We start from the raw sequence: 23,317 nt of genomic DNA, 5'->3' as shown, positions 1-23,317 counted from the left end.
GGGGGGCGCAGCCCTATTGGCTATAGGAGCCCCGGAGCTATGGGTTATGGGCATCGCAGCCCTATAGGCTATAGGGTGCCCCGGGCTATGGGTTATGGGGGCACTGCCCTATGGGGTATAGGAAGCCCACAGCTATGGGTTATGGGGGCGCAGCCCCACGGGCTCCAGCAGACCCCAGAGCTAGAGGTTGGGGGGCGCAGCCCTATGGGCCCCCAGCCCTCCGCGTCGCAGCCCCGCAGGCCGTGGGGCGCCCCAACCCCGCAGGCTGCGGGACACCCCGAAGCTGCAGGTAATGGGGCACGGCAGCCCCACGGGCAGTGCCCAAGGGGGGGTCCCGGTGGCTGAGCACCCCCCCACGGGAGCCGTGTGCCCCCAGCCCTGCCTTGCTGCCAACCAGGAGCCCCCAAAGCTGCCCTTTTCACCCCAAACTGTCAGGGAGGACATCAGGCGCATCCCTCCGCGGCGCGTCCACCCGCACGCCCCCAAGCACAGGCGGCAGCCGTCCTCCGTTCCTTCAGTTTTTATTTGTTAAACTGCTAAAAATTCATCCAGGAAGGGGGAAAACATAAAAAAAAAAATAAATGTACACATTTAAATATCACCGCAATCACGTCGCGTTCCTACGTGCGGCCGAGCCTCCGGCACCGGGGGGACCTGAGTGGCGGGGGGGGAACCTCACAGCACCAGCGCCGCCGGGGAAAACGGGGCCGCTTCCGAGGAATTTATCATTTCCGAGGACTTTATCGCAAGAACATGCCTTCCTGCGACGCAGGGAGGGGAGGGCGGTTTTGGGGCCGGTTGAGGGGGATTTGGGGCCGGGGGAGGATGCAGGGCACAGGCGGCACGAGGACCGATGGCCCCTCGTGGGGACACCCCGAGCTCACCGCCAGCGGCCCCAAATTCCTGCTGTTTCACTCTGGGGGTGATGCTGGGACACGTGGCGGGGGGGGAAGGCGCCGGACACTGCGGCGGGCGCTCCCGAGGCGCGGGAGGATTTCGGCAGAGGCCTGACTACAGCCGGTGCGCACAAGGCATCCACCTCCCCCGGGCCCTGCCCCAGCCCCGAGTGGCTCGCGGGGGCTCCCCGGGCCCCCTTTCAGTGGGACGGGGGGGATTTGGGTAGAAAACGTCCAGCCCTGACCCCTCCCGGGGACGCGGCTCCGAGGAGCCGAAGCCAGCAAAGCTCGGTGGGGACGGAGAAGGACGGGGACCACGTCATGGCACTGCCGGCGGGCCGGGCTGCGGTTTGGGGCGAGTTTCCTACTTTTCAGCTATTTCAGGCGCTGGGTGAGAGATGCCGGCGGTTGGCGGCCCCGGGCCGGAGCTGGGCGCGTGCTGCTGACCCAAACTGAGCAGAATCTGCCCATTTCCACCCCCCACATCTCAAGCTGGAGAGGAAGGAAGGAAGGAAGGAAGGAAGGAAGTTTGTCCCAGACGGACACACAGGTTCAATCCCTTTGGATTTTTCTTTGTTTTAATCTTTGCGGAAGGAGGCACATGCAAAGATGATTTTGTTACTGCTATCAAGGCTAACGCCGGCCCACCCTGCCGCTCGCACGCTCAGGTTTACCAATATTCATCGTTTTGGCTGGAAAAAAAAGCATTCCCAGGCTATGAGGTGCTGCTTCAGCGGGCGCAGAAAAGCTGTGTACGTGTTTGGGCCGTTCACGGACACGGAATCTCCGAGCCTCAAAGGGAGCGGGCAGCGAAATCTCTGTGTGGGTGGAGCAAACCCAATCCCTCGTCTCCCTTGGGTGATTTTTGGAGTAAACGGCTTTCTGCTGCGGGATCCAGAACGACGCCGAACCCCCCACGCAGCCGTCGGAGACGTCAGACGGTGAAATCGGGTCGGGATCTTGCAGGAACCACCTCCCCCCCCAAAAGTGGCTGAGATTCGGACCCGGTCTCAGCACGTCCCCGGAGCGCGGCGCCGAGCCGGGGCAGAGCGGGGACGCTCCGTCCCCACCGAGGCGCGCGGAGGGACAGCAGGTCCCTGGTGGCCAGCGCCGCTGCTTCCAGCCTTCCCAAACACGTCCTTGCGAAAGCAAGTCCTGCCCATCCGATTCTCAGCTCTTTTCTTTTTGGCATTTCAACGCGAAACTGTCCTTTCTTCCTTCTTACGGTCCTGCACGGAGGACAGGAATGAGGCTGTCAGGCCAAAGGGGTGAGAGGCAAAGAAGGCATCGTGTTTGTTCGGAGCCAAGGTCACAGCTGGCCGTGCTGAGAGGTTTCTGTGCAGGTATTGCTGTTCTGTTCCTCACAGAGCCACGCTCGAAGCATGGGAACAATCAGTGCACACGGGCTGACAGCCTCCCGTCTGCGGGCATCGAGCTGGTTCTGACAAAACCACCGCCACTCGTGTTCCACAAAGAGTTTCTGAGCTACGAGGCCTCTTAAACCCCTGGAGGAAAAAAGAGAAAAAGAAAAAAACACAAAAAAAAACCTCAAGAGGCTACGGGATGGCAGGCTTCCCGCCTGCTCACCCTAAATCCTTGGCCTAGGTCACAGCAGAGAGCTCCGGCGTGAGCAGAGCGACGCGGATCCTGCGGGCAGGGAGCCGCCGCCCTGCCTGTAAACACGATTGGTTTAACTGGGGTCTGACCGGGAGCGGGCGGGCAGCACCGGGTGGACTTTATTGGTTGGTTGCGCCCCAATTCACAGCTTGAGCGCCTGCACGACAGACTTGGGAAGGAGAGGGAGAGCCCCGGGGAGGGAGGGGAGGTGGTGGTGGTGCACGGCTCGCGCCGCATTATCTCTTGGCTCGCACAAAGTACAAGGCATTGGTTTTGGGATAGTACTTCACGTTCTGTTTCTTGTCCATGAGGCCGCCGAATATGATCAGCTCCCCTCTGCCCTGCACCACCGTGTGCAGGCTGGTCTCGGGCGGCCCCACCACGGAGCTGCTATTGAACACTTTCCATTTGACTCGTCCCTTCTCCTTGGTGTCTTTAATGTCCAGCACGTACATCTGCATGGGCTTGCAGTTCATGCTCTGGTACAAAGGCTTCCCCACGTTGAGGGACTGCGGAGGATGGTGGCCCAGGCGGCGGGCGATGGGCGGCAGGGAATGGCCCTCGCCCTGGGCAGAGCCCGGCCGCGCCTCGGCGCCCGCGCCCTGGCTGCCTGGGGACCCCGGCGAAGCCACCAGGGGTGGGCTCAGGGCGGCAGAAGCCGAGGCGCCTTTGGAGGACAGGGCTTTGACGGCCTCCAGGCTCCTGCGCAGCGCGCCGGGCGAGACGGCCCCCGGCAGGGAGCTGGTGACGTGGGGCGGCGTGTGGATGCCGTTGGTCTGCTCGGGGGGGTTCCTCGCGCTGGCGCCGAGCGTCCTGCCGTCCGCGCCGTCCGTCTGGCAGACGGCGGAAGCCGGTTTCTGCTCCCAGCTCAGGTCGATGGACCCCAGGCGCAGGTCCCTCTGCTCCGGCAGCGACCCCCGCCTCGGCGCCAGGGCGAGCCCGGCTTTCAGCTCACAGCCTTCAGCAGCTCCGGGCGTGCTGGGCGACACGACCTGCACGGGGCTGTCCAAGGAGGCGCCGCCGGCCGCGGCGGCTCCGGGCGATAAGCTCCCCCCGTTGAGCACGGGCGAGCTGTCGCCTCTGGCCGGGGACAGGCTGCCCTCCCGCGATCCCGAGGGCGTCTGGCGCTGCGCTCTGGGCCGCAGGGTGCCCCAGCGGCCGTTCACGCAGGGAGCCTCGTCCGTGTTCCTGACGGGAGACTGGGAGCGGTACTCCCGCGTTTCGGGCACCAGGGCGGGCGGCGTGGCGCTGATGGGAGAGGGGCGAGAGTTCAAGCTGGGGCTGAGCGGGGCTCTCCCGCTGGGAGCCTGGCTGAAGACCACGACGCACTGTCCCACCTGGAGCAGGGGAGAGGAGGTCACGGGTTACAGCTGCAGGGTGGCCCTTCGAGCTCCGGGGAGGGAGCTGGGGCAAGAAGGAAGGGGCATGGGGCATCCTGGGCCTACAGGGGGTAAGTCGGACCAGAGACCCCGCTGCCTCCGTCCCAAGCCAGACTCACCCGGCAGGCAGGATGGCACCACAGCTCCGGGGCTCCGTGGTCTTCGTTCTCCACCTTGAGCGGCTGCCACGTCCAGGGGTTGGCGTGCATGTGCAGCAGCCAGGCGTCTTTGAAGAGCTGGGAAGAAAAGCGTGACGGATGCAGGAGGGCAGCCTGCTGCCAGGATCATCCCAGCGGGGGCAGAAACGGTGCTGTGCAGGCGAGCTGACCGGGATCTGAGCACCCTTCTGTGCCCACGGACAAGGCCCTTCGGCCACCTCTGCTGTCCCAGTACAAAATCAGGGACAAATCTTCCAGGTAAGCTCAGCGAGCTGCTCTGGGAGCTCCCGGGGTGCTTTTTGTTAACGAGAGGCAGCTCCAGCAGAAGTAACAACTTCTTTGGGAAGTCTGCCCCGAAGTTCTAGGTTTGCAGGACAAAATGCCACCCGGGTGCTGCGCAGAGCCCCCTGCTGCCCAAGCCAGCACCCAGGGCTCCCAGGTACAGCAGGATGCGTGCGGGCTGTGCCCCGCAGGATACTTACTGCGTTGGGACCGCCACAGCCACCAAGGATTAAAATGGTTTCGTCATCGATCACAATCTGGGGGGGACAAAGAAGAGCGTTTCAGACCGGGAAGGACGCGAAGCCGTCCCTCGTGCTGTCAGCAAGGCCTCAGAGAGAGCTGGGTTACGGCTTCTCAGCAGCACAGATGCTGCTGGATTCTGTCTGCCTGGGGATGAGGAGTGGAGCCAGGATGGAGAGCCGGCTTTGCTGGGCCCAAGGCAAAGCGGGATGCAGAGTTTGCCCCACGCGGCTCATAAGCCGGTCCCTTTTACAGAGGAGGGCAGTTACCGGCCCTGAAGCTGGGCAAACAGCAGAGGACTCAACGCTCCTCCTCCCAGGAAGGGTGAAAGGACCAGCTGGGAGGCCGCAGGCTTGTAGCAGCGTGCGTTAGGTGCTCACGGTGGGTAACTGGTCCCCTCCTCTCCCTTTGCTTGGATGGAGGGAAAGCCACTTCCACGCACAGTGGGATCTCTTTGGGGTGCTTCCATCCAGCTGGTCAGGCACTAGGCACCCCTGAGTGTCCTCCTGGGGACTGGGAAGGGGAGGCAGGGCTGCCAGCTGTGGCAGACACTTGTGTTGAGCCCGGTGACTCCCACAAGCTCCCTGCCCCGGGCAGGCACTAAAACAGGCACTAAAACAGGCACCGCCAGAGCCATGCACTCAGCGGGTACAATCCACAGTCACCTGAACCAAGGATCATGAGACCGGAGCAATTAAAAGGGCCCCAGGCAAAACCAACGCGTGATAACACTTCATTGATCTTACACGCCGCGGGGCTTGATCGCTGTTTCTCCTCTGATGGGTAAAACAGCAATTTGTTTCCCAGAAATGCTCATTACGGTTCTGAGTCGTGCAAGACACGGCGCGGTATCTGCCGGAGCGTTGGGGAGATTAAAAGTGCAACACAACAGAACAGCTGGCTGGGGAAAACAAGGGCCTGGCGGGCAAAAGGCTGCAGAGGTAACTCAGAAATCGGGCACTAGTTTTCGGACGACCCACAGAGAGCTGCCTGGAAGCTGGGAATTCAGCCGTGCCTGGTTTCTGCCTGGTTTATCTTTGGCAGCGCGTGCTGCCGGGGAGCCGAGTCAGTGAAGGAGAGCATCACCTGAGACTGGCCACCTCGCGGGTGAGGGCTGGGCCCGGAGATGTTTGGCTTGGACCAAGCCCACTGCTCGAGATCCAGCACCCAGACGTCGTTGCTCCTGCGGGGATGAGAGAAGAAACACTGAGCCACCGGCACAGCCGCTCCGCTCCAGTCCCAAACAAGCACCCGGCTGCAGCGCTCCTGGCTCCTGACGGTACAACCAGGCCCTCAGGGGCTTCCAAGTGCTGATTCAGGGCGGAGGTTTTATCACAGAATCGTTTTTCTGCAGGCTGATGCCTCGAGGGAATCTGCCCCGGGAGGTGAAAGGTGCAGCGAGGCAGCAGGCGTCCGCAGCGGGCCCGCAGCGAGCACCAGCGCAGCGGAGCGCGAGGGCAGGCAGGGTGAGCAGCCAGGGTGATCTCAGACTCCTCCGATCAACACACGGATCTGCACCCGCATGTGACCTTCCCACACGCCTCGCCTCCTCTCGGCCGCCCCAGTTCAGGGCACTGCTCTGAGCGGCGCTGAGTCACGCTGCGCTGCGCGGACAAGCACGGCGGCACGCTGATCTGCAGCCCGGGCAGCCGCAGCGAGCTGCCGGTGCCGACTGCCGCACAGGGATCCTGCTGGAAAGGGTCTCGCAGCCCAGCCCCTGGGAGATTCCCTTCTCAACGGCTGCCCCACGAGCACCACGGCACACTCCTCGCTCGCAGGGGAACTCACAGACGCCTTCGCCGCACGCTTACATTTGCCGAGATCCTAGCGAGCCTCCGAAGACGATCATTTTGTCTTCGATGACGCAGGAGGAGTGTCCTGCCATGGGAGGGGGGCCGTGCGTGGTCACGATGCAGTTCCACCTGGGGGAACAGGGAGGAAGACATTCAGCAGCGGCTCAGAAAGGATGGGCCTGGATGAACGGCAAACCGAAAAATCCCACGGGCCAGCAAAGTCCTCGAGAAAGCATTACAGAGGAAAACCTCGGGGGAAACCAACAAAGATCCAAATAATAACGAAACTAATTAGGGATCCTAATGTGCTCAACATTTCTAAAACATGACAAAGTCACAAGGCCCAGCTGGAAATATCGCCCCTTTCAATTAAGTTTGCCCTGAATTATTTCCAACGCAGTTTAATTACAGCGTTCTAACGACACTGCCCAGAAGAGCATCGGGTAATTGACACTTTTGATGATTAAAAGTTCTCAATGAAAGAGGAGCAAGAACCCTCGCTGCTTTGATACAGCATTTGCTCCTTTCTCACACAAGCATCAGTGAGAAAGTGTGGTCTAAAATCAGCCAGGTGCTGTTTAAAGGGAAAATTCCTGCCACCTCCTCGCTGGCTGCTGGAGCTGCAGAGGCAGAAAGCTTTCTGCACCAGGCACCTGCTTCATCGCCCTTCCCCTCCGTTTCGGATCTCCACCAAAAAGGGAAACCTCCAGGAGCTGAGGCTTTCTCCTTTCTTCCCTCAGAAGACCTCAAGCTCACAGCCAGGTGAGTTACGCGCTGGGAATATTCGCACCCAGATTTTGCCCGCCCCGGAGACGTTCCAAAGAGCACTGGGGTGGCGCTGGCAGGCTTCTGGCACGACAAGCGCCACCCCAGAGGTGTCAGACAGCAGCGCGAGCGAGCCTCCGGGCCCGAGCAGCGATGCCTGGCCTTCTTTTTGTTTGAAAGGGAGCCTCGCAGACACGCAGGATCAACCCCACCTTGGCACCAAGAACTCCTGCAGCTCCCCTGTCCCTAGCAGCCAGTCCCGGGGGGGCTGCGGAGACACCTCGGGCAGCTCCCCGGCTGCGCTGCGCACGCTTTTCTCCCGTGCTTCGAATCCTTCTCTTACCAGTTTTTGGAGGGCGAGTACGTGTGGATTTCATCGAAGAACCTCTCCGGCTGGTGCAGGGGGTAAGGGCTCGGCCGCGTCCACCCTCCGAAGAGCACGAGCAGGTCCTTGTAGACCACCAGCGTGGCGCCAGCCTTGGGAGAGGGGTACGAACCTGGGCAGGGACAGAGAAGGGGACGGTCAGGAAACCGCGCTGCAACACAGGCAGCAAACCCTACAGGCATTTTACCCAAGTGGGACGACGTGGAGGCTCCGCCTTTGAAAAAAAAGCAGCAAAGAAGGCAAAATTAGAGTTGGGAGCCTGGGAAACTACTGCCAATTTGTGTCATTGTAATTAGTAGGAGCCTGAAAGCACATTTCACGTATGGCAAAACATCTGTCAGTCACCGGCAGGAAATTACTAGCTTTCTAACGTATCCCTTTAAATTATTGCTTTAGCGCTGGATAAAAGCAGTAATTACCTCCCAATACCTACTCACTGCTCCCCAAGGACGGAGTGAGAAGGAACGCTAATTCTCACACATCCGGCGCTGCTCGTGGCGGATCGCTGGGAGCTCCGAGGCGGCAGCAGGAACCCAACCCCGTTTTCTCCAAGGGCGCGACCAAACCCAGCGCGCTTTGTGCTGGAGCTACCGGCAGCTCCTCCAAAAATCATCGAGGGACTTTTGCCCCCCCGGCTGGAGGCTCGAAAGGCTTTGCTCAGGCCAGGCACCTCCCGAGCTGCGTGCAGAAGCAAGATGTGGCCTCCTGCTGTTGAGCTGCCCTGTGCTCGCCACACGCATCCCGAGGGTTTCCCAGGATGCAAGGCACAGAGCTCGGCTCCCAGCCCACCGCCGCTGTGCCACAAGCCCCCCGCCTGCAGCCCGTGCCCCGCATCTCTCCGACCGACCGAGAAAGGATCTCTCACGTGGGCGGCCCTTGACTAGCTGGGGGCAGGAGCGACTTCAGGTGAAAAGCCTCTTCTCGGGGGCCGCTCTCAGAGGGCCAGATCCCTCTGAGGCTGGCAGGAAAGCAGCCACGGTCCCACGGCAAAAATACAGCCCCCGCCTGCTCCAGCAGCCCGAGGGGCCGGGTCGCTGCCTCTCGCTGCAGCCTCAGACGTTCAACTGGGCAGACGCGAGCGTCCCCCTTCCCCCGGCCATCTCCAGCAGCGAGCAGGTTCCTCCCCTTCTGCAGGCACGCTTTCAGCTGACCCCGAACGCATCACCCAGAACAGGGACGCGCGGCACCAGGGGCAACCCAAGGGCGAGGCTGCGCACGTGGCTGTAGGAGCGCGGGCACCCTCTGCAAACGGCCGAGATAAGAAAGCCACCGCTCTTCCCTGGTGTCCTAACAGGACCGGGAGAAGCGTTTTTAGCAGGTAACGACACGCAGGACTGACTGTTTTTAAAAGAAACCAGAGCAGCGATTTTAGGACGCTGCAGCTGAGAGAAGCGATTCGATTGTGATGGGTTCCAGGGGCTGGGTGGTAAAAGCCAAGCCACAAAGCAACCCCCAGCCAGGCACAGAAGAGGCTCAGGGGCTTTGCTGCCACCTTTCTCTAGAGTTTTGGTGCTGCTCTCAGGTGCTGCAGCTCCGGGGGAAGAGGGCAATAAAGCTGTTCAGGAAGCAACTGTTTTGCTAGGACAGGCACACGGCACGGCCAGGACCGTACCCAACATCTCCTTAAAGACAGAGGTGCCAAGAGAGGGTCACGTGTGGTTACTTTTTGTTCCCAGCCCAACTCCAGACTTGCAGTTCCCCTGGCTGTGTGCAGTTCATTAATCCACACCAGCAGGTTTCCAACCCAAGAATTTCCTTGGCAGAGCCCGAACGCCGCTCTCCCAGGCTCGGCGTGGCAAGCTGATTGCCAGAGAAGTTTCTACCTGACTTGGGGAGAAGAAGCCGCCTGCCTGCGTGTGCCCTGACCCGCCGCCCGGCCCACCCGCCTGGGACATCACAGGGCACGCGGGGGGTCGGCGCGTGGGTCTGTCTGCAGCAGCGACACCAGTGCGATGCAACAAGTGCTGGTTTTAAACTGGAGCTGGCGTTAAACAGGCGGCTTGGCTGGGATTGTCCCCGTGCGGGTCGGGCTGGGGTCGGAGGGCCAGCCCAGCGCCCTGCTCAGGAAGGTCTGGGCTGCCGGGCAGTGGGAAATGCCTTCCTCCTGCTGCTGCAACCTGAAGGGCAGCCCCTGCCTCAGACACCCAGACGGTTCCCGAAGGAGCCAACAACAGCCGTGTAAACAGCCCCAGGCAGAGGCCAGCCCTGGTTTTTCAGGAAGCTTTGCCTGTTATTGGACGCTGCGCGGGTGTGAATGAAAGCAGAGTTTCGTTCTGCTAGGCAGGAAAAATCTGAATTTCACAAGTCGAAGGAAGGGCTGGCCTCTCGGAGCCTCTTCCCGCGCGGCGACCAGACGGCCGCGGCGTGCACAGGGCTTCAAAGGGGCAGCCCCTGCGGGGCGGCGTCTGCCCCGGCTCGGGCGCGATGTCCCGGGGCCAGCCCTGAACTCTGCTCCACGGGTGGAGCGCGCCGAAACGGGGGAAGCGTTGCCGCGCCAGGCGGCTCTCTGCGAGGTGGCTGTGCTAAATACCTGTCCTATAAAAGCGGCTTGACTGCGCTCGTCTTGTGTTCGGCTAGAAACGTGCACGAGTGGCTGCAGCCTGGAGGAGGAGGCCGGGAGCATTAACACCGCGTCCTTGTCTCTAAGGCGCTGCTGGGTGCAGCGAGCCCGGAGCTGCCAGCAGCCTGGTGCGTACCCAGGCGAGGCACCAAAGCGATGGCAGGATAAAAATGTGACCACGCGCGGGCACCGACTGCAAACCCGACTGCCCGAGCAGCTGTGGGAGGGCTCCAGTGAGCCCCGCTCAGCTCTGTAGCACCAGCGGACGCTGCTCAAACCCGGGGGTTGTAGTTTGAGGTTTAAAATGAGACAGACGCAGCTTTGGTAGAAGCTGGTGTCTGAGCACAGCTCCGCTGCAGCTCGCTGCCGCCCTCCCACCAAGCCCAGGAAGGGCAGGAGCACCTCGAGGGGTGCAGCGGTGAGGAGGAGGAGGAGGAGGAGGAGGGGGAGGTGGTGGCGGCAGAGGCGCCGCAGCCTTTGTGACTTCAGGTCTCAACTATGCGGAGCGCGGAGACAGGTACGGCACCAGCAACATCAAAGGGACACGGCTCCACTTCCCGGGGCCCCGCAGCCGCTCGCTCAAAGTCCGAGCTTCAGAGGCCGGCCGGCGGCGGTTCCAAGGCTGGCAGCCGCGTACCGACGGGAGGGCTTCCTCCTCTCGGGGCTGGCCCCAGCAGCTCGCAGCTCTCTGCTGTGACACTTGCCACTGGAGCGGCTTCCGTGCCTCGCCGCCATCAGGTTATCTTTCCCTGGGGATAAAAATCCAAGCACGCAGGGGGTGCGGCACAAGTAGCTGCTTCTGAGCGGAGAAGGGAGCATCCCTCTGCAGCTGACGCTGTTCGTTCAGCGGCGACGAGGAGTTAAAGCCCGTCGAGCTATTTTTTCCAGCTGATGGGTTTTCCTGGCTCACAAGGCAGCTCCGCACTTTTCAAAAACAAACAAACAAAAAAAGGTCTCTGGCTTCCGTGGACGTGTGGGAGAGAAACGGCAGCCTCTGATCGCTTCTGACACGAGCTCAGAGCGCTACCTATTTACGAGATGTCCTTAAAAGCATTTTTTAAAGCCCATTTATTCAGCCCTCTAACGCCACCGGAGCAGCACGTGCAGAGATGGGCAGCCACAAAAGAAAAGCCTCGCTCCAGGGGCACGCTAACACCAGCTTCCAGACCAGCCTCTTACCTAAGGCAGGCACAGTCCTGAGCAGCTCCAAAAAGAGGGCACGTAGCAGACATCGAGCGGAGCCTCAAAGACAAAAATAAGAACGCCGGGAGGAGCCGCTGGGTGCCTGACGGCACCGCACAGGTGAAGGAATTGGTTCAGAGCAGCCTCAAATGGGGAAATACTGCAGGAGAGGAGACGGAGCGAGGCCAGGCGTTGGCGCCATCTCAGGGGCGATGCTAACACACGGAAGGAGCTCTCAGGTGGTAGGAGGGAGATGAATTTTGTGGGAATTTTATTTGCGCAGGCTTGGCTGTCCGGACAGATGAGAGGAGTGCTGCTAACGATGGCCACGGCCGTTGCTGCCGGGCCTGACGGATTTCCCAAGCAGCCCTGGCTCCAGCACGAGGATGCTCTCCCCGATGGGCTGCAGCGAGCCGATCGCAGTCACCCCGAGCTGATTCACTTTCCAAGCAGTGACGGGATAAACAAACACAGGCCCACAGCCCAGTTTCCAATTTCAAAGGGCAGGCTGAGCAATTACAGCAGCTCGTCCAGCAGCCAGGGCCCCGCGCTGCGAGGGAAGCCAAGCCCCAGGTTCCAAAGCCGCCCACGGCCCGTGCAGAAAGCCGGGAGCAAGCTGGGGGCAGGCTCGGGGGCTGGCAGCTGCCGCCCACGCCAGCACCGCGGGCAGCACGGCCACGGGAAGGTGGCAAAACCCTCCTCGGGAAGCTGGCCTCGCCTCACCGGCGAGCTGCATTTGTTCAACAAATCCTGTTACACGGATGCACTTCATCTTGCAGGGACGTTATCAGCGGAATGCATTACTCCCAGGAAAAGAGCCAGAGAGCCGCTGGGCTCCAGCAGTCGGATACGGAAGGTGACCTCTGCCAGGAGCCCGGCCTTCCCCGAGCTTTTTGCAGCTCTGCAGAGTCACTGTGTCTCAGCGTAACGGCTGCGCAGGCTCTTGCTCCGAGGAGTTTGTGTTGTGCTTACAGAGAATCGGTCAAAAGCAAATTCCTCTTCAGGAGGGGAGAAGCGAAGGCCGCCCGTCTGCCAGGTTCCCGGCAGGATCGAGGGACAGTGGGCTGGAAGGGCTCGGGCGTGCAGCTCTCTCGGGGAGCTCCTGCTCTCCCTGACTTGTGGGGGTTGCAGCCTCCTGGCGGGCAGCAGCTGCCCTGACGCTCGGCCTGGGTTCACCGGCCCGGCCTCCAGGCCGGCAGACTCAAAGGAACCAAACGGTGAGCCCTAATCTGGAAACCTCATCCGCCCCGGCGCGTTATCTGCCGCGGCCGAGGCACAACCCCGACCACGCTCGTGCGGAGCGGCTTTGTCCTGCCGCCGGGAAGGTCGCGTTTTGCCTTGCTCAGCGTATCCCGAAACTTGTCTGACAGCGTGAAATCCCCCAATCTTTCTCCCTCTCTGGGAAGGGAAACCAGAGAAGGAAAGAATCCCTTGGCTTCAGGGTCCAGCCCGGATTTTTCCATAGCAGTCTGCAGATCTGCCCGACAGCTTTTCCCCCCGCGGTGTGCTGAGCGAGACAACGAGGAGCCTACGGGCAGGGGAGCAGCACCCCGGGCAGTGCCAGCCCCAGCACCACAATGGGAGGTGCCAACGGAGCCCCCCATGAGAAACGCGGGCACCTCGGTGGCACACCTCACTCTGGCTCTCCCCAGAAGTCCAAGCGCAGCACTCAGGGCTCGCAGCAACGCAGCGCTCGGCGGCCCCGGATGCAGCATCTGACATTCACCTGTTTTTGTCCCGAGACGTTCAGAACCAGGCAGCGGCATTACGGACGTTTTCAAGACCGGCTTTGACGGGGGCTGTAAACCTCAAAGCTTTTACGAGCCAGGAAGGTATCGTTTTCCCTTACCAAAGCCACATGTGACTTAGCGTTCCCTCCAAGCCGGGTTCAAAAAAATGCCTTTCTTTTGCCAGGAAGCATTAAATGAGAGAAGAGATCTCTGCCACAGGGAGGACTTCAGCTCTGCGGAGCTTTGCAGAGCTCGAGAAAAACTGCACAGGGTCCGAGTCGCCTTCCCAACGGGCACAGCCTGCCCCAGTCCAAGCCTCCGCAGGCACACGTGTCTGCTGCCTGCAGGGCGCTGCCCAGCCAGCGCGGGGGGAAGGAATCCGTGCGCCTCTGCCCAACGAGCGGAGGTTTGCTGCACGGATACAGAATTCAGGGTACAGAACCCACTCCCCCTTGATGCTTAGGGCAGCTGTCACGCAGCAAAGTCTCGGCTGCGCTCTCGGCGTTGGATTTCCACCCGGCACCAGCAAAGGCTCGTGGTGCTGAATTGAGGGTGCAGCGTCCCGCTGCCTTTCCCGGGCGGGCAGAAGGCAGAAAACCCCATCAGTCACCTCCGGGCTTTTGCCATGTCACAGTCATCTTTTTGCCCCGGAAATTCTCACGCTGCCCAACTTCAGCATCCACAGGGCTGCTGAGGAGAGGCAGTGCCCTGCAAACCCTGCGCAACAGGATTCCTGAGTCACCCTTTGCTGGCGTTAGTCAGAAACGTCCTTACACAGCGTTGGGCAAACGGCAACAAGATAAGAGTGCCAGGACGCCCTGGGGCTCTGCCCCTTCTCTCTTAATAGCTGAAAACCAGGATGCAATTTCTGCACCGTGCAGTTTCTGCACCGTGCCCTGCACACAGTGGTGCAGGAGGCGTTTTGGTGGTGCCTATCCCGGCTGGGAACATTTCTCACGGCGCTGTCACCGGCAGCGTCACTCCCAGGTGCCGAGTGCTGCTCCCGGTGAGGTCACCCCCAGCCTCTTTGCAACCTCACCGGGTTTTGGGAAATGCAAAGCTGGCCGTGCCGTAAACGGTGTCGCTGCGGCAAGCTCCCTTTCCCTGCAGGTGGGTGGGACCAGAATGACAACCAGCTATCCGCCTCTCCCTGTTTTATTACGCGTTTTTCCCCCACCTCAGTGGTGCTGTACCCTGCAGACTTCCAAGCGATGTGAGTAACAGTCCGACATCCTACACGGAACAGCTCTGCTGCTAATTAAAGAGCTCAGCCGACAGAGAGAAAGGGCTGATCGGCTCCTGCTACTCGCCTTCCCCCAAGGAGGCAAAGGGAGGAATGGAAATTGCTGTATCAGGCTACGGTGCGGTAATAGCAGAGTAATTGTAGGGAAGGGACCGAAGTATGTGTGGGTTTGCAGAGGAGCGTGCTCGGTCTGTGCTGAGCTCCACACTTTTCACTCAAGTCACGCTCCCAGTTAGCTCCCGTTTCACTGCCGCAACAGGAGGGACATGGCAGGGCAATCTCAGAGGTCTGAGAAGCCCTTCCAGCCCCCCACAAAATTACTGGTGTCTCAGGAAATGGCTGCTGTGCAATTTGGTGAGGTTACAGCTACCAAGAGGCTAAAAAACCTCAGGCAGCCCTCTCCTTTAAGGAGCATCCTGTGCAGTCAGAACAGCCTCCCCAGACAAGCACAAACAGCGCCAGGAAGGGCCGGGCTGTGCTCGTTTCAGAGCTGGCTGCAAAGAAAATGCAAGTGCTTACTGAAAGCCTGGCCCCTGGATCCTGACTAGCCTCTCCTCCTGTGCGCTGCACCCGAGCACGACCGCAGCGGGTAGGGAGAGAAGGCACCCGCACAGGGCAGGTGTGCCGACTGCACGTCCCCAGGGAGCACAGCCAACAGCGCTCAGTTCCCCTCTTTGCATTCCTTTTCACCTGCTCCTCCCGTGCTCGCTGTCTCCCCAGTCTTTGTTTCCAGGCTGATCTCCAACAGCCGGTGTCTGCACCGCGCTCTGTGCGCACGAGGAGCGCTCCTTCCTCCCCTGTTCCAGTGATTGCAGCGCCTAATGCCAAACTCGCTAGATATTTCACGCAAGGAGCAGACGTTCACCTCCGGACTGCAGAGCAGCACATCTAGTGCTCTGTCATCCCACGTGCCTACCGGATTTCAGGAGAGATTTTTTACAGCACGCGTCTTTGTGAAAGATGTAGAACCGGGTAATGAGGCACGAGCATTTCGAGTTCTGTCTGAGAGCACCTCGTACCAGCGACCGTACAGCCCACAGAGTCAGTACTGTGCGTTCACTCCTGCGGATTAGCTACGTGACCTCATGGACGGGGCCATCGAGGCACGGGCACGGCAGCTCGGAGCAGCCGGGCCTCGAGCCCAGCCGCGTGGGTGCCCTGCGAGGAGCTCTTGCCGATAGGTGTCAGCACAGCCTGCCCGAAGCCTCGCAAGCAGGACCTTCCCCGAGTCTCCTCCGAGCTCCTTCCCAGCCGACGGGATCTATTTACCTCGTTGTAAACCCACCCAGGTAGCAGGGTTTGGGAATAAAAGCCCCAGACGGAGCCGTGCCTGGTACCTGGGGGCAGCGCCACGCAGCAGAGCTGGGCAGAGGAAGGAAGAACTGCGTGCAGGACCAGCGGGGCGGCCACGGCCCCGCACCTCCTGCACCGCCTGCAAGGGCAGCGCCCCCGATTTCGGCACCAGCCTTCAGAAGGAGGCTCAGGCTCTCAGCTTTCTTCCTGCTCAATGCTTTGTTTCTACCGGAGAGCACCGCGCTGAGCGCTGCTACGCGTGGCCGGTGCACCTGGTAGCATTTTCAAGCCTTCTTTCCAGAAAAGAAAAGAAAACGAGGTTTTCCCAAGTGCCTCGGCTGCTCTCACCGCCTCCCACCAGCTGTCAAATACCTTGCCTCAAGTCAACCAGATCAGGGTGAGCAAATATCCCGCGGAAATGAAATTCTCTGCAGTTCTGTGACATCAAGAATCAGGAAGAAGTCCCCCACACAGAAGCTGTCGCAGCTTTTACCTCCTGTGTTAACGTCCCAAACACCTGCACAGCAAAAAAACTCTCCCATGGTCAGCCCTGACCTCTGCGCATGGGAATACCAGGTGGAAGGTTACAGGCCTGTGCTTTCAGGGCCACGAAGAAGCAAATCACTCTCCAAGCGCTCGCCTTCACAAGCGGTGGGATGAGTGTCTCTAAATGGAGATTCATACGCAACGTTTCAGCAGCCCGTGCTCCAAATTCCACCCAAATCTCAGCCGCGAGCCACTCAGAAGCTCCCAGACTCGATGGGAGCTACTGGTGCCCAGCACCAATAACACGGCCTGCCTACCTGGCTCTGTCAGGGCTCCTGGCATCGGGAGCCCCTTCTTGCAGATCCTGGCCGTCTTCTTCACCAACAGGGCCACAGGTTCCCGGTTTGGTGCAGCAGGCTCCTCAGCAATATTTTCCGACGGCCCAGGGTCACGCTCACACTGAGGGCGTGCGACCTGCGGCGCTGGAAAGCCGCACGCAGCGCGCGTCCCTCGATAGCCCCCGCCCCGCGCGGGGCTGCCTCTGTGCGCTGCTCGGGGAAAACGGGGACCAGAGAGGCTGAAAATTCCCCGCACAGGCCCTGGGGGCTGGTGAGGGAAGCAGTGGGAAAAATTCCTCCGCTGATGTCTGGAGCGATCTGCGCCCGGGGACCTCGTCTCTCAGAACCCGACGAGGTTAAAGCAACAAACTGTTCTTCAAGCCTTTACGCCAGACCCGCGCTGACAACGCCCTCAGAGGGGGCTCGTTTCTGGCCTGTGCTTCTGGGGAAAAAACGAGCGAGTGCTCCCCGAGATAAAAGATAAGCACCTGAATACAAGGAAGGACCGAGGGAGGGAATGGCAGACCCCCAGGCCCGGCTGTCCTCGCGGCACCGCGCGGCTCCCAGGGCATCGGGAGTGGCCTCGCTGCCCCGCGGGTGGAGTTGGAGGGGCCTGGGGGCTCCATCCAGCCTGCGGGGAGCCCCGGGCCCTCCACGTCTGACATCTCGATGAATGAACTGACTGAAACCCAGCCCTGTGCTCCACGGGGATGAGCAGATGCTTGGGATCTCCCCTGCCTGACTCCACTCCTGCACCAGCACGCAGCTGCTCAGGGCCTTCATGTACACAACGGTCATTTCGCAGCCTTCCCCTCAAGGGTACCTGGCTGTAAATGGAAGCAAGTCGGGCTAAGTTTTGGAAGTTTATTTTCAAAGATTGCCTCTCTGCGTTTCCTTCCTTGCACCCGTGGCAAGGTGTGCGCTGTGCTCAGGGGCACCTCACAGGCCACGTTCTGCTGTTGGGACCAGCAGCAGTGCACGGGCCGCGAGGCACTGCCCAGATCAGGGTGTTGCCCTCCCTTTCTTTGTTGCCAAAGCAAGGACAGGCCTTAGATCGTTCGCGGCGTTCAAGGCAAGGCGTCCTGCAACGGGAACGGGAGCACCGCAATACAGGGTCAGAGCAGAGTATTTCAGGAACAAGCCCCAGCAGGGACCGCTACAGAAACAAAGACGCAGCGCAGGCAAGGACAGCGACTCAACGTCCGCACGATCCCGGGAGATCCTCGGACACGGCGGCTTCTCAGCCCATCCAGGCGTGAGACTGTTCAGACACCTGGCTGTTCTTCAGCAGTGCCACGCATCCCTCGGCCCGGCCCGCAGCCCCGAGTGATGGAAGGTTCAGAGGGCTGCTCCCGCCGTCCCTGCTGGCTTTTGGCTGCACCACCTCCCTGCGCCCCCGTCCCGGGAGGGCCCAGGCCATCGCCGCGGGGGCCAGGAGCCTCCGCTCAGCTCCACGAAGCACCCAGGAGGCCCCGAAAAAGGAAGCTCGCCCCGTATCAGCACCGGCGTTATGAAACTTTACCAACTGTTTTGAAAACTTGCAGCTGTTTTCCAAAAGGAGATTACAAAAAAAAGGGCTTTCTGCTCGGGGCAAGGTTTTTGGACAGCCTCGTCAAGGGCAGAGCGCTGTGTTTGCGCTGCACGCAGCGGGCGGGCTCCTGGTGCTCTCATGCTGCAGCCAAGAAAGCCTCCCACCGCACCCGGACCACATCTGATACGGCCTCCTTGGACAGGTGACAGCAGTCTCTCCTACCTCCTTTCGTCTGCTCCTTCTGTTGACACAACACCATCAAAGGCCCCTTCCCCTCAGCTCACGAGGGGAAACCCCAGCTCCAAACTCTGCCTCGAGACACGGGCCAGAAACCGGCAGCGCTGGGGTGGTACGGAGCGGGGCCTGGGGAGAGAGCAGGGCTGGAACAAGAGATGCGGGAGAGGTTTCTGCACACTTACTGCGTCACAGCAAGGCCACCCCAGATGCTTTCAGTACAGACTCGGTGCTGAAGCTGCCCGCTCGTCCGGGCTGCAGCAGCAAGAGGCAGGGAGGATGGAGCAGTCGCTGCGCCCTGGCGCTGCCGATGTCTGAAAACGAGCGGAGGGGATGGGGGCGTCTACCCGACGGGCATCGCCTTCCAGCCTGTTTGAAGTCCGGAATCTTGAGAGAGATGAGAAGTGCTCCCATCTCCCCAGCAAAAGCTAAGGCTGCGCGGAGACAAAAGCGCCAGGAAACGAGCGCTGGGCAGCTCTGCCCTCCTGCCGGAAGGGCGGACGCGGGCTGCTGCATGGCAAGGCTCCGTGCAGCAAACAGGAAGAGCCGAGCCGCGGGTCTGCGGAGCTGCTCCGATAGCAGAGGTTGGGAAAACTCCTTGGGCGAGGGTGGGCACTGTGAGTCCTCTCCTGCAGCTGTGGGGACGATGGCAGCAAAGGAGAGGATGGTGCTCGGCTCAGGGTGGTAATGGAGACCCGGCAGGGAGGATGCAGACTTTGTGATTTTGGCTAGCACTCCCGTCCCTGCGAGGACCTGGTCTTTGTGTTGTCATTCCCTACTTTATAAGCACAGTTCAAGACCCTGATTAAAAAAAAAAGCTTTCCACCTCTGCCCAGTTAGCCCCTGGAGCACAGGCAAAGCTCTTGGCTTGAGAAAGGTACTTCCCAGCTCGGTGCACGGCTCCGGCAGAGGCCAAGCGCAGGCTCCTGAGGAGCACAGCCCAACAAACACAGGAAGGGAGGAAGGCTGCAGGAACACACAGTTGCTTCAGGAGCCTGCAATAGCACGGGCAAGCCAGGAAGACAGCTGCCCAGGGATACGGCCTCCATTCTGCCTGCAAATTACCCACAGCAGCCCGAGGATGACACCAACACGGAACGCCGAGGGGACGATGACGCTGAAGGGCCTGGGTCAGCGCTGGTGGCTGAGGCAGCCTCTTCCAGGAGCTGCCTCACGGATCTTGCAGCACAGAGGTGGAAGGGATCCCAAGCAAGACCTGCAAGGGAACAGGGCAAGCCTCCCCTGCCGCCAGCGCGGGGCTGAGCCCTGGGTTGGCCCCCTCCAGGTGCCAGCAGCCCTGTGCCAAAGCCCTCACCGCAGGAGTCCGCGCCGCCCCTGCGCTGACCCATTGCGCCAGGGGTGCCAAGTCTCCATTTTAAGCAGCTTTTGGTTTCTTCCACGGCTGTTTCAGCTGCACAAGAACTCGTTTTCAGGGAGCACCAGAGGACTATCGACACCAAAGCCATCTTGCCCATGCCCTTGCTGCGAGAGCAGCGTGCTGTGGCTTGAGCTACAGAGGAGCTGAGACTAACGCTTGCCTCCAGCTGGATAAACAAACCCCAGCTTAAACCACCTCCAGCCCTCCATCAGGTTCGCCTCTGCACAGAGGGGCCAAAAATCAAAGAGGAGCCTGGATTAACGACGCAAGTAAAGGCAAAGAAAGCACCCCGGACGCTGGAGGAAAGCGCTCACGGAGAACAGCACCTGCCTGGGGGGCCCCCGAGCCGAGGAGGACGCTGTGGCTGCCGTCGAGCACTCACGGGGTCAGCGCGAGACGGTGCCGCAGCCCTAGGTAGGAAACGCCGCGAGATCCTGGGCACGCTCCAACTCCTCTGCAGCCGGCAATGACGAATTTCACATCCCGGCAGCAGGCGCTGAGGGCGCACGAGCACCTCTCCTCCGTGGCCGGGCAGCCCCTGCTGCACGTTTCTTGCCCTCGAGAGGCACACGCACGGCCCTCGGGCTGCGGCCGGCCTCGCCCCACATCCACGCACACCGCACCGAGCGCTGCCTCCGCGCACCCCCGCGTGCCTGCCTCCACAGATAACTCCCCTGCAGGGCTCCCACGTATCGAGGCCACCCGTTATCCCTCCCCACGCTCCCTCCTGCTCCAGCAGGATCTGCGTGTGGGAGCGAAGGAGGTGGAAAGCAACTGCGAGTGGCCAGAAGAGCTCGAGGGAGAAGAGTTTAGAGGCATTCCCGCTCACGTCCCTAAAATAGAGCCGCTGCTGCCCACCCGCCTTTGGGAAGCGTTACACCCCAGCAGCAAGGAGCGCTGCACAAAGGCTGGGCATTAACTCTCTTGTTCTGCTCCAGTCTCATAAGGAAGAAGTCAATGCCATTGTTTTAGATCTAAGCACAAAGCACTTTGAAACCTCAAAAATTAGTTTTTTTTGAAGCAATTACCTCCCTCCTCCGTCTCTGAGACTAAAGAAACATGGGCCAATTATTTCTTTGAAGGCTAAACATTTACTCCTGGGTTCAGTGCAGCAGCTCACGGTGGGGAAGAATTACCCAGCTCTGATGTCATTTCACCTGATGCCCGCAAGTAAGAAAACCCAAACGAAAACAGCAGGTATGGAGAACAACAACAACAACAGCAGCGGCTTTCTCCTGGCAAAGCCCCAAGAGGGGCAGGGACGAAGCTGCTCCAGCTCACCGGAGCCACGGCCCCGGGCAGGGTCCAAGGCCTTTAGCACAGCCCCGGCGCCACGCTCCTGCTCCGGGACACCCTGGTTAAGGGCACAGGTCACCGTGCACCACGACACCTCTCCCAGCCAGCAGTGGCCTGGCGGAGAAGCCACCGTCGCACCCCGGGGACGGACCTGCCCCACGGAGCGCAGAGCCCGCGACCTGCAGCAGAGGGCTGGGAATTCCTGCTCAGCCTCCACCAGCAATTAGCTCGCGCACACACCCCGTGCTGGAGCAGGCGTTAATCAATCAACGTCAGCTCTTCTTTTAAGATCCCTCCTGCGTTATTTACATCTGACTCCAAGTTTCAAAGCTCTCTGCTTTTGCCCCCTCCAGCCACTATTCTTTCCCAGGCAGCGGGTGCCAACACTCCGGTGAGGGCACCGAAAAGGAGCGATGTGCAAGAAACCACCACCGGCACAAGCGCGGTGACTCATCTTCTCTGGAGACCGAGGAACAAGAGCGCTCTGTTCGGTGAGACTGCCTCAAGTTTCAGTTGCGATCTGATCTTGCTCCATGCGCTCATGACAGCATGCAGAAATATTTCCTCGGGGGATCTTCCCATGGGACTTAGCTCTGACACATATTCCCACAGGACTTGTTCTTTTCACGGCGCTATTTGTTAGTAAGGCAGTGGGAATTCTGCTTGGTGAAATACCGACGGGGTGACTGAGACGCAGAGCTGGGTGCCGGCGGCTGGGTTCATTAACGCGGTGCAAGCGCTAACTGCGAGTCGTGCCCCGCATTCAATCCGACGGAAGAACTCGCTGGGCTGCAAGAGCAGTCGTCCCGGGGCAGACCAGAGGTCTGCACAGCCCAGTATCCTGTTTATGCTACCCACGGCCTCTCCTCCACCCTGAGCAGAGGGAGAGGAGCAGGCGAGCGCTACGGCACGGAAGGAGGAAGAGCGAGAGCCGGTTTCCACAAGCGTGCACCGTGGTTTATTTTCTTCCTCCATTCTAAGCCCGAGCCTGCTTAGTTCTCACCCGCAGCCACAATACGCTGGACGTGCAGACTCAAAAACCAAACTGAAACGTTTAAAGCCTGCGTAGACTTCTATCCCACCAACACCTCGTCCCCAGCACCGAGCTGTGCAGTAACGAGTTCCGTCTGACCAGCTCGCGAGTCACACCAGTACGCAGGACAGCTTGATTCCACAGCACTTCACAGTAAAAAAAAGTTAGACAGGAAAACCCATCTGGAAACAACGACCCAGTAATCTCCAGCACTGGAGGCCCAATACTTACAGCACGTGAAGCAGGGGCAGAGGGAGTCTGCACCCAAGCAGACAACTCAGCAAGGAACGCCTGATGGGTGCTGAGCTCCTTTTCCTTTTGTTCTTCCCTCTCCTCGTTACATGTAAAGCTTTTGCCAAAATGGCTGGTTTTATACTCCCCCCCGCAGAGCTTCCCCCAATTCTTCTGCTTTTGTCACAGTTACGTTAGTCCAATTCAGCAATATATGAAAAACACGCGACGTGTGTGACATGTGGAGTTCAAAGCCCGTGTGGGAAATCATCTGTGGCACTTCCCTGCTCCGCTCCGAGCAGGGCTGCAGGAACGTACCTGTTTTCCCACGCTTTCCTGGTTGCTGTGGGTAGCCAGCATGGGCACGTCTCATCCCCTCCTCAAAATACCTCAGTGGCAGCTACCAAAGATCCTCAGAAATCTCGGCTTTGGGACACCACCGCTTACGGGCACAGCCCAAGTGACGGCAGTTAAGCGTCACTCACCCCACGCAGCATGAACCAGCACCGCGCGCCTCCTCCAAAGAGGAAAACCAGGATCAGCGCAGCCTGCCTCACAGCACGCTGCTGCGGGCACGAGGACACACAGACCGTCCAGAAAGGACGGGACCTGAAAGCCATTCAATGATAAAACACGCGGGGAAACACAGACCGGGGCCGCTCAGCCCTGCAGGGAAGGTCCGACCAGGGCTTTGGCAGCCCGGCAGCTGGAGAAGGGCGAGGGAAGGCGGCCGGGCGCTGCCCCTCACCTGATGCCAGGGGCCGGATCCACTCCTTGCTGTTGAGGTCGAGTCTCCAGAGGTCGTTGAAGGCAGCGTTGCAGCTGCTCTGCGTGCAGCCTCCGAACACGTACATCGACTGGTTGGCGTCATAGTAACACGCACCTAGGGGAAAGGAAAGCCACCATTAGTTGGTCCTTCTCCCGTCTCCGTGGGATGGGTGAAAAAGATTTTCTCCCCTCCCCGGACCGGGGATGCAGACAGGAGAAAAGCCATCAGGCTACAGCAGCCCAAACCCAGGGCTAGCTCAGGAGCATCCCCGGGCAGTGCAAACCTCCTGCAAGAACCCTCTGAGACGATTATCCCCTCGAGCAGACCTGCTCCTGGCAGTGCAGAGAAAGCTGCCTGAGAAGCTTGCAGTTAATTAGATTAGCCACGATTAACGCTTTCAGCACGCTTACCTTTTCTAAGCCATTTCACATCGCTTGTAGGGCTGCCAGAGTTTGCTAAGTGACAGCCCTGCACACCTGCGCCTGGCGGCTTTTTCTT

At 60.3% G+C, this 23,317-nt stretch overlaps 1 protein-coding gene across 1 annotated transcript in view; it reads right to left on the bottom strand.

The window, feature by feature from the left end:
• Nucleotides 1-2,441: 2,441 nt before the first annotated feature.
• FBXO42 (F-box protein 42) overlaps nt 2,442-23,317 on the bottom strand; it is a 41,090-nt gene continuing 20,214 nt past the window's right edge. The window contains exons 4-10 of the mRNA XM_035344503.1: nt 22,799-22,933; nt 7,474-7,627; nt 6,384-6,494; nt 5,659-5,755; nt 4,533-4,589; nt 4,012-4,128; nt 2,442-3,850 (exon numbers count right to left, since the gene is read on the bottom strand). Of these exons, the coding sequence (XP_035200394.1) occupies nt 2,750-3,850; nt 4,012-4,128; nt 4,533-4,589; nt 5,659-5,755; nt 6,384-6,494; nt 7,474-7,627; nt 22,799-22,933 (1,772 nt within the window). The 3' untranslated portion in view covers nt 2,442-2,749. The remainder of the gene's footprint in view (nt 3,851-4,011; nt 4,129-4,532; nt 4,590-5,658; nt 5,756-6,383; nt 6,495-7,473; nt 7,628-22,798; nt 22,934-23,317) is intronic.

The sequence above is a fragment of the Oxyura jamaicensis genome, chromosome 21 (genome assembly GCF_011077185.1).
Source record: "Oxyura jamaicensis isolate SHBP4307 breed ruddy duck chromosome 21, BPBGC_Ojam_1.0, whole genome shotgun sequence".
In the NCBI taxonomy this organism is placed as follows: domain Eukaryota; kingdom Metazoa; phylum Chordata; class Aves; order Anseriformes; family Anatidae; genus Oxyura; species Oxyura jamaicensis.
This window is presented reverse-complemented; position numbering and strand designations above follow the sequence as displayed.